The sequence below is a fragment of the Meriones unguiculatus genome, assembly GCF_030254825.1.
Source record: "Meriones unguiculatus strain TT.TT164.6M chromosome 13 unlocalized genomic scaffold, Bangor_MerUng_6.1 Chr13_unordered_Scaffold_37, whole genome shotgun sequence".
In the NCBI taxonomy this organism is placed as follows: Eukaryota; Metazoa; Chordata; class Mammalia; order Rodentia; family Muridae; genus Meriones; species Meriones unguiculatus.
In genome coordinates this window covers 2552026-2563406 of record NW_026843647.1, presented here as the reverse complement: position 1 = coordinate 2563406, position 11381 = coordinate 2552026, and the positions used below count along the sequence as shown (strand labels likewise).

The 11381-nt window shown below is 36.0% G+C and overlaps 1 protein-coding gene across 1 annotated transcript; it reads right to left on the bottom strand.

Moving 5' to 3' along the window:
- Positions 1–1425: 1425 nt before the first annotated feature.
- Positions 1426–1980, bottom strand: LOC132650946 (zinc finger protein ZFP2-like; the record flags this gene model as incomplete). Its single annotated transcript, XM_060376269.1, has 1 exon — positions 1426–1980. A coding segment is annotated over one exon (555 nt), but the record flags the coding sequence as incomplete, so codon positions are not given.
- Between the last annotated feature and the right edge of the window lie 9401 nt (positions 1981–11381).

Here is an 11381-nt window from a genome sequence, read left to right as displayed (position 1 = left end):
CAGGGATCTGTGTCAAAGGCCATCTATCAAAATTGATTGGTGGTGTCCATGTCTAAAGATACTCTCCAGATGAAGTCAGGCAGAGAAAACGCACCCTTGACATGGTTACCCATCTAGGCCAGAAGCAGAGTCATACATGGAAAAGAAAGCCTCCTCCCTCATATCTCAAAATTCAGTGTGGGTTGTGATGTTTTTTAATAGTACCCCTGGAACAATAGGTATGTGTACATAAAGAAACTTCTTCAGGCTGCCACTGTTGTGATACTCTCAGAGAACTTCCTGGCTGGTGTTAGTTCATTTCCTACATATTCATCCACTGAACTAAAAGATTCTTGTGTAAAGTGAGGCAATTGAAAACATTAAATGTTGAGAATCAGGATTATCAATAAGTCTTCCATAAACACCTTATTATATAATACTGTTGCGTGTAATTGATATTCACTATTCATTGTATTATTTTAAAAAATGAGTTTATTTACTTTACATTCCAATCTAAGTCTCCCCCCTTTTACTCCCCCATTACTACCCTCCATTCCTATTGCCTCTATTCCTTTTCCCCTTCAGAAAAGGGAGGTCATTTCCATTGAGCTAGTTTTACAGTTCTGTTGCATCTCAGTGGACCAAAGTACACAAAGGGCTTTCCACCTTGCTTATAGTCACAGAATTCCTCTCCAGTAAGGATACTTTTATGATGATGATGACGACTCTAGATTTGTGCAAGGCCTCACCATTTGAACACATTCATAAGTTCTCTCAAGTATGAATCCTTTCATGATGATGAAGATTGTACAAATATAGAATGATTTCACCATGTTAAAAGCACTCATAGGCTTTCTGTCCATTAGAATTTCTTTCAAGAGTTTGAAGATGATTCTAAAGTGCAAAAGTTTAATCACATTGGATGCAGTCAGACAGCTTCTTTCCAGTATGTGTTCTTTTATTTATTAAAAGATGTTATATGCAAAGGCTGTGCCACATAATTATATTCATATGGTTTCCCTCCAAAATGTGTTGTTGTCTTAGGAGATAACTGTTACATGCAAAGGTTTTATCACACTAATTACCCTCACCAGGCTTCTCTCCACTGTGTGTTTTTTCATGTTTTTGGAGACTACTTTGTTGTGCAAGGGTTTTATTATGTTGAGTACACGTATAAGGTTTCTTTCCAGTATGTGTTCTTTTATGCTGTATGAGTTTACTATTTTCTGCAAAGGCTTTACCTCACTGGTTACATTCATAAGGTTTCTCCCCAGTATGTGTTCTTTTATGGCTTAAGAGAGTACTGTTTTGTGCAAATGATTTACCACACTGGTTACATTCATAAGGTTTCTCTCCAGTGTGTGTTCTTTTATGGTTTATGAGAGCACCGTTTTGTGCAAAGGCTTTACCACACTGGTTACATTCATAAGGTTTCTCTCCAGTATGTGTTCTTTTGTGGCTTAATAGAGTACTGTTTTGTGCAAAGGATTTACCACACTGGTTACATTCATAAGGTTTCTCTCCAGTGTGTGTTTTTTTATGTCTTATGAGATGACTGTTTTGTGCAAAGGCTTTACCACACTGATTACATTCATAAGGTTTCTCTCCAGTGTGTGTTCTTTTATGGCTTACCAGATGACTGTTTTCTGCAAAGGCTTTACCACACTGGTTACATTCATATTTTTTCTCTCCAGTGTGTGTTCTTTTATGTCTTATGAGATGACTGTTTTGTGCAAAGGCTTTACCACACTGGTTACATTCATAAGGTTTCTCTCCAGTGTGTGTTCTTTTATGGCTTAAGAGATGACTGTTTTGTGCAAAGGCTATACCACACTGGTTACATTCATAAGGTTTCTCTCCAGTGTGTGTTCTTTTATGGGTTATGAGATGACTGTTTTGTGCAAAGGCTTTACCACATAGGTTACATTTATGAGGTTTCTCTCCAGTGTGTGTTCTTTTATGCCATATGAGATCAGTGGCATAGGGGAAGACTTTACCACATAGAGTGCATTTAGAAGGTTTCTCTTCAGTATGACTGCTTTCATGCCTGCAAAGATAATTAGCACATGTGAAAGATTTACAACAGTCATTGCATTACACTAATAAAGATATTTATCTATATGAATTAATGTCATATTTTGGTCTAATGGTAAAGGAGAATCAAATTTTAAAGTTTTATCACTTTATTCACATTCATGGTTTTTCTCTTCATTATGGGTATTTTTGAAGATCCCTGTGATGGTAAAAATATTTGTTACGTGGTTCACTTTTATACCATCATTTTTGTATACGAGGTTTTTGTTTTGTATATATGAAGAGTTTTGTAAGAATTCAGAACTTTACCACAACAATCCCATTCACAAATTTTTGTACTGTATGAATTACACTTCATTTAAAAAGTGAGCAGGACATGCAGAAGAAGATCAAAATTCCTAGTATTCATAGTTTTTTTTCAGCAGTATGAGTTTGCTGATGAATTCTCAGTGAAATTACAAAACCAATTAACAGTATCCATTTATCACATTCAGCAAATCTACTCAAAGTGGGGAGTACTACAAAATCAGTTTTTCTTGGAGAAAGACAGGGACACTGCTTCTTTCAATATCCCTATGCTCATGTGTCTTACAAACATTGTGACATATGATATACCAGTTTAATTTACAATAATAATAATAAAAGATTCCCACATTGAATTAACAGAGTTTGTTTTTTGTTCATCATAGACATGTCATATAGGGATTAAGGTTTCTCCACAACAATATTCTTGATTCTCATAAGCTGCTCCTTTCAGTAAACTTTACAATATTACTGTATGAATATGAACAACACTGGTTGTACTATGACATATATGCTTATTAAAAGGTTTTGGACACATACTGATCACCTATTCAATGTATATGCATTTTACAATATCTGAGTAGATAGAATGAGACTAAAAAAATTGCCAGTTCAACTCAGTAGTCCATAATGTTCATAATATTCAAATGGTATTTTCTGTTACAATATTATTTTGTTTTCTTCTATCTTAGGGGAGTACCTTGCAAACACAAATCAGATACCTGACATTGAAGTACAAGAAAATGTGAGATTTTAATGATCATCAGTACACTTAAAGCAGTGCTGTTTATACACTGTTGCTTTTCTTTAAAACTTCCAGGACACAGCCAGGTATGCTGGTACATGCCCTTAATCCCAGCACTTGTGGTGGCAGAATCAGGCAGATCTGTGTGATTTTGAGGTCAGGCTGGTCTAACAAGCAATTCTAAGTTAAGCCACAGCTACACAGAAAAAAACTTTTAAAAAACAGAAAATAAAAAGAAGCCAACAAACAAACAACAAACCAAAAAAACAAACTTCCAGGATACATTAAAATTTCTTAAGATTCATATCTGTACCAGGACACATTAAAATTTCTTAAGATTCATATCTGTTTCATTGTACACATAAATTTACCTTTTATTACTTGTAGAACTTTGAAAATGTTCTTCAATATTATGATCTTCCATATTGTAGCCTAAAATATAGTACCAGAAAATATATATTATTGGAAATATCATATTATTATTAAGGAAAAACTTAAATCACTATCTTCTTTGACTCTTAGAACCATGTCTGATTTATTCACCTCATTCTACCTCATTCTCAATTGGAATTATAGAAGAGGATCAATAATAAAGTAAGAGTTGCCTTCTTATTTTAAAAGGGAAAGAAAATTTGCAGTCTTACCTATAGCAGTGAGGTTTTTACAGGTCTCTAGCATCACATCTTTGTAGAGTTGCTTCTGGGAAGGTTCCAGCAAAGCCCACTCTTCTTGGCTGAATTTCACATGCACATCATTGAAGGTCACTGAATTCTAAAATATGTGATACATGTGTACAACAGAAACAGTAGCAACAATATAAATTTATACCTCATTGGAAATATATTCACATATTTCTGGTACTTCTTTCATTTATTTTCTGACACAGAAGTACTAATGAAAGACAGTTAGGTGTTGTGCATCAGGTGAAGGAGGGGAGAAGGAAAAGCCTAAATATTAGATTGTAAGAAAAAACAAAGCCATGCTTTGAAGACCTATGTTATAGAAGTTTTATCAGTTTGTGAAACATGAATCTCAAGTAGCCAGCAGTTGGATCCTTGAGCAACCTATGAATTGGGTTCAGTTACTTGGGTGAGTTGGTCAGAACCCAGTGATGAAAGAGGTGGAAGGAAAAAAAAAAACATAGCCACGATATTTTGTCTAGCAGCAAATGAGATGTTGTGATCAGGGGACACTGGCATCAGTCCAAAGACAATGTGGCATTGAATATTGTGTTTTGACCAGGCCTCAGCGATATGACATATCAGTATGCAAAAAGGGGGGCTTGTATGTTTGTGGACAGGATAGTGGACTATGGTGAATTCGTGGATAAAAATAATGTGAGTTGGCAAACAGCAACAATCATAGCTAATAAGATCATATTTGTGAGTGACCAGACAAAAGAAAAGGCATAGAACACATGATTATTCTTTGATAATTGTTTTGTATATTCTCCTTTCCAAATCATGTATAGTCTATAGTTGAAAAATAAAGAATAAAGCTTTTATATTAAAAGGGAACTGCTACTGTTATCAATAAGTCATTCTTAGAAGAAAACTGAATAACTCTGTCATATCTGAACTCTTTGAATAGGATATATCCTTGAAATAGACATGCCAATTAATGTGGACAAAGACAAAAAGAGAAGAGAGTGAAATAGAAAGGGAAAGATAGAGACAGAGATACAGAGAGAAGTGAAAATTTGAACAGTACTGATTACATATCAGAGAAATTTATGAACATTTATTAACTACAAAAATGATGGAGAAGCTGTGTGTATTCAGTTATGCCTCTAATTCCATCACTCAGGAGGCAGAGGCAGGTGAATCTCATTGAGTTGGATGCCACCATGATCTATGAAAAAAGTTCCAGGACAGCCCAACCTATATTGTAAAACAAAGCCTCCCCTAAAAGTCAATCAAACAAATATAATAGGTAGAAAAAACTCAGAGGTCTTTGCTGAAGCTCCAACAAGGAATCCAATTCTGTATTAATCTTCCAGAAACCAGTAGAGCCACAGCTTAAACTGTAACATTAATAAGAATTTACTAAAAGAAAATGCATGTTTAAAAAGTCAAAAAAAATATTAGCAATGTTAGTGCTGATGATAAATAAGCAACATAAGGCAGGTCAGATGGCTCAGCAGTGATTTCTTGCTCTTCTTGCAAATAATTGGGCTCAATTGTCAGTGTTTACATGGATCCCACTACTATCCTTTATTCTAGGTTCATGAGTTCTAACGCAATCTTCTGACTACTGTGAGGAGCAGGCACACAAGAGGTGCATAGTCATGCATACAAACAAAATACTCATATTTAATAATTAAAAAAGCAGATCCCAGATGGCAGAGCTGATTGAACACTGTGTCTGATCAGCAGGATAGCAGAGACTACACAGTGACCAATAGTTGGGATAGTAGGCCACAAAACACCACTAACTGTGTTTCCCAGGTGAAAGGAAACCCAATGGTGAGGGAAAAATTGGTTCCAACCTCAGAGCATTGAGCTTATCTCTGGAAAAGTTCCTGGGATGTTGAAACAGGAATGAGGTTTTCAAGCAAATGGACCCAAGAAACAAGCAGAAGTTGCAATTCTAATATCTAATAAAACAGACATGCAACCAAAATTAATTGAAAGAGATAAGGAAGAATACTTTAAACTCATAAAAGGAAAATTCTACCAAGATGGTGTCTCAATTCTGGGCAACTATGCTCTAAATTCAAGGGTACCCACATTTGTAAAAGAAACATTAATAAAGTTTAAAGAACATTTCAATCTCTACACATTAATAGTGAGAGACCTCAACAACTCATTATCATCAAAGGACAGAGCAGTGAAACAGAACCTAAAATTATATATAATGACACTAATGGATGTCATGAATTAAATGGACCTACCAGATATCTAGAGAAATGTTTACCCAAAGAGAAAAGAATACATCTTCTTTTCAGTACCTCATGAACCCTTCTCTAAAAATGACCATACAGTAGGTCACAAACCAGGCCTCAGCAGATACAAGATTGAAGTAATATCTTGCATCCTATCAGACCATGATGGACTAAAGGTGGATCTTGACAATAACAGAGATAGCAAAAAGCCTACACATATGTGGAAACTGAACAACTCCCTACTCAATAAAATCTGGGTCAGGGAAGAAATAAAGAACTTCCTATAGTTCAATGAAAATGAAGGCACATCATACCCAAACTTATGAGATGCAATGAAAGCAGTCTTAAGAAGAGATTTAATAGCACTAAGTGCCTCCATAAGCTATTAGAGACTTCCCATACAAGCAACTTAATGGCACACCTGAATACTCTAGGAAAAAAAGAAGCAGACACACTCAACAGGAGTAGACCACTAGATAACCAAACTCAGGGCTGAAATCAATAAATTAGGAACAAAGAGAACAGTTCAAAGAATCAACAAAACCAGGAGCTAGTTCGTTGAGAAAATAAAAAACAGACAAATTCTTAGCCAAACTAAGAAAATGGCAGAGAGACACTAACCAAATCAACCACGTCTGATAAAAAGAGAGATATAACAGACACTAAGAAAATCCAAAGAACCATTAGCTCTTATGTCAAAAGCCTATATGCCACAAAATTTGAAAATCAAAATGAAATATACAATTTTTGTATTGTTTCCACCTAGCACATTAGAATCAATATCAGGTAAAGAAATTTAAAATCTTACATCCTCTCAGTGAATAGAAGCAAACATCAAAAGACTCCCAACCAAGGAACAAATGATTTCAGAGCAGAATTCTACCAGAGCTTCAAAGAAGAGAAGATACCAATATTTTTCAAACTATTTGATAACATATAAATGGAAGCAACATGACCAAACTTTTTTTGTAAGACTGCAGTCACCTGGATAAATCCTCAAAGACCCAAAAAAGAAAGAGAACTTCAGACCAATCCCTCTTAAAATACTCAAATAAAATACTCACAAACCAAATCCAAGAACATTTTAAAGATATCCTCCACCATGACCAAGTAGGCTCCATCCCATGCATGCAGCGGTGGTTAAATACATGGAATCCATCAATGTAATCCATCATATAAATAAATTGAAAAAAAAACAACCACACAATCATTTCCTTAGATGCTGCAAAAGGATTTGACAATATCCAATGCTTATTCTTGTTTAAAATCTCAAAGACCGAGGCTATAAGGCACATATCTGCAAACAGTGAAGGCAATACACAGCAATCCTATAGCTAACATTAAACTAAATAGAAAGAAAGTTAAATCAATTCCACTGAACTCAGGGACAAGGCAAGGCTACCAAATTTCTTCAATATATTATCTGAAGTCCTATCTAGAGCAATAACACAACTAAAGGAGTTTAAAAGGATTAAAAATTGAAAAGGAAGAAGTCAAAGTATCACTATTCACAGATGAAATGACAGTATACATATGTGTCCCCAAAATTCTACCAGGGAATGCCTACAATTGAAAAACACTTCAGTGAAGTGGCTGGATACAAACTTACCAAAAAATCAGTAGCACTCCTGTATACAAAAGACAAACTGCCTGAGAAAGAATTAGGGAAACAACACCTCTCAAAATAGCCAGAAAAAAAAAACATAAAGTATCTTGTTGTTACCCTAACCAAGCAAGTGAAAAACCTATATGGAAAAAAAAAAAAAAAAAAAAAAAAAAAACGTTCAAGCCTTCTGAAAAAAAAAAGAAATTGAAGAAGATAACAAAAGATAGAAAGATCTCTCATGCTCATGTGTCAGTAGGATCAACATAGTAAAAATTGCCGTATTACCAAAACAATCTATAGATTCAATGATATCCCCATCAAAATATCAACACAAATTCTTACAGACCTTGAAAGAACAATTCTCAGCTTCACGTGAAAACCAACCAACCAACCAACCAACCAACCAACCAACCAAACAAACAAACAAACAAACACTAGAATAGCTAAAACAATCCTGCACAAAAACAGATCTTCAGGAGGTTTCACCATCCCTTATCTCAAACTATACTATAAAGCAACAGTAATAAAAACAGTATGGTACTATTACAGAAACAGACTGGTGAATCAATGGAATTGAAGCAAAGGCTCATAAATAAACCCACAAACCTAGGGACACTTGATTTTTGACAAAGAAGCCAAAACCATGTAATGAAAAAAATGGCAACCTTTTTAACAAATGGTGCTGGTATAACTGGAAGTATACATGTAGAAAAATGAAAATAAATCCATATTTAACATCCCGCACTATACTAAAGTCCAAGGTGATCAAAGACTTCCAAAATAAAACCAGACACACTAAATCAGTTAGAAGAAAAAGTGGGGAAAAGCCTTGATCACATTGGCATAGAAGATAACTTCCTGAACAGAACACCAAGAACACTGGCTCTAAGATCAACAATTAATAAATAGGATTTCATGAAACTAAAACCTTCTATGAATCAAAGAATTCTGTCAATAGAACAAATCAACAACCCACAGCATGGGAAAAGATCCTCACCAACCCTATATACAGCAGAGAGGGCTAATAAACAAAATATATAAAGAGCTCAAGAAATTAAACTCCAACAAACCACTTTAAAACTAGGGTACAGAACTAAACAGAGAATTCTCCACAGATGTATATCAGATAGTGGGAAAACATCTAAATAAATGCTAAATATCAATAGTCATCATGGAAAAACAAATCAAAATGACTTTGATATTCCTTCAGAATGGTTAAGATCAAAACCTGAAGAGACAGACAGCACATGGTAGTGAGGATGTGGAGAAAGGGAAACACTCCTCCATTGCTGGTGAGAGTACAAACTTATATGACCACATTAGAAATCATTTTGATGCTTTCTCATACAATTGGAAATACTGCTACATCAAGTATCAGATATATTATTCCTGGGCATATTTCCAAAAGATGCTCCACAATTCAACAAATACATTTGCTCACTTATGTTCACAGCATCTATATTCATAACAGCCAGAATCTGGAAACAACCTACATGTCTCTCAATGGAACAACAGTTACAGAAATTGTGGTACATTTACACAGTGGAATGCTAGTCACATATTAAAAAGAGGGAAATCGTGAAATTTTCAGGGAATGGATGGAACTAGAAAAGATCATCCCGAGTGAGGTATCCCAGAACCAGAAAGATATGCATGGTATATACTCATTTATAAGTGGATAATAGCCATAATACAGGACATACATATTACAATCCACAGATCTAAAGAAGCTAATTAAAAAGGAGGACCCTATGGAGGATGCTCAATTCTCATTAAAAAGGGCAAATAGAATCGATTCCAGATGTGACTGAAGAGAGGGAACAGGATGAGAGCCTAACATACATGTCCTCTGAAAGACTCAACCCAGTAGGGGATCAAAGCAGATGCTAAGACTCACAACCAAACTTTGAGCAGAGCACAGCGAGTCATAGGAAAGAGTGGGGGAATATAAAGTCTCAGAGATGACAGGAGCTCCATAAGAAGACCAACAAGGCCAACAAATCTGGGACTGAGGGGACATGCAGAGACTGATGCACCCATCAAAGCCATTCATGAAGAGGACCCATACCCGTGCTCAGATGTAGCTGAGAGGCAGCTCAGTCTCCATGTTGGATCCATAGTAAGGATAGTAGGGGCTGGCTCTGACATGGACTCTGTTGCCTGCTCTTTGATCATTTCCCCATGGTGGAGGAGGCATTGGTATACCACAAAGGAAGAGGATGTAGGCAGTCCTAGTGAGATTTGATAAGTTGGGGTCAGCTGGTAGGAGAGGAGGGCTCCTCCTATCTGACAAAATTGGAAAAAGGGGAAAGAGGAATGGAGGATGAGACAAGGAAGAGACAAGGGAGGAAGCTACAATTGAGATGTTAAATTATTTTTAAATTTTATTTATTATAATTTATTCACTTTGTATACCCACTATAGCCCCCTGCGTCATCTAGTCCAAATCCCACCAACCCTCTCTCTTTTCTCCTATGCCCTTTCCCTAATCTGATAAGGGAGGAACTCCTCCCCTTCTATCTGACACTAGCTTATCAGGTCTCATCAAGGATGGCTGCATCATCATTCTCTGTGGCCTTGCAAGGCTGGACCCACCAAGAAGAGTGATTAAAGAGCCAAGTTCATGTCAGAGAATAAATTATAAAAAACAATTTTAAATAAAAAATAAATTAAATGTGAAATAATGCATGAATAACGTTTTAAAAAACAAACAATACACCCCTGCAATTCAATGACTCAGAAAGCTCAGACAGTGTTAATGCCATGAATACATGCCCCCTAAAAATTTAAATATACTCTCTGCCAAATTTCAAATGCAAGATGTGGATGAAGATCACCACAAAACCTATGCTTACCTAGACAAAACAAAAGTAAACTAAATAAAAACCCAAAACCCTACATTCCAGACTCAGCAGCCAATGATGATGATGTTGATGCCAGGCATGTTGGCCTAAATTTCACCCCAACACTCAACTGGACTTAGACCTGTAAGTGCAAAACCTGCCTGGTGTACATACTGACTTTCAGGGCAGCCTGGGATACACAGAACTTTTTCATTCAATGTCAAAATGAGAAACATCATCTTCTCTGGGAGCTCTTTTCATTCAATCAAATAATTGCTGAACAAATTCACTATTGGCTTATGGCCATCCCATGATGAAAATCACTGAAGTACAGTCATCCTAAAATTTGGCAATAACTCATACACTGTTAAAATGTCCAAAGTCTCTTCTGACATATAAGAAAATCTTTTGACTGCCACATCAGAAGCAAGTTACATCAATCCTACATAGATGCACAGAATACCCCTTCCCATTCCAGTAGAGAGGAATGTATACATAGTGAGGAAAGACTGTACCAAGGAAAAAAAACCACCAAAGAAAACAGCAAATCCTGTTGCTGTTTCAAAAGGCTTAGAGGGTCCTATCTATGCAACGTCTCATACATCTCTCAGATTTGTTACTTCCACTCCCTATAGGCAGCACTCCATGACAGGTATCTCATAACTTAGGTATCTCAACAGCTTGTAGCGTCAAGATGCAACTCAGGCTTCACCCTCACTGCTTCATGCAATGAACCTTTACAATATCATCACTGGTGATCTGACTCTGCCAAACACAGAAGGTTGGCCCAGTGTTGAATACAAACCACAAAGAATCTATTATGTTAAATTTTGTAACTTTCTTTTTTTCAGGAAAAGCACAACGTGGGTCAATTTGGATTCAAAATTGGGATGGACCTTGACACACATGGACAATTTGGAGCAGGCTTTATATGAAGTTCATTCCTGGCACTAGGAATCACTTTGAGTCCTCCTTCCATTAACAGAA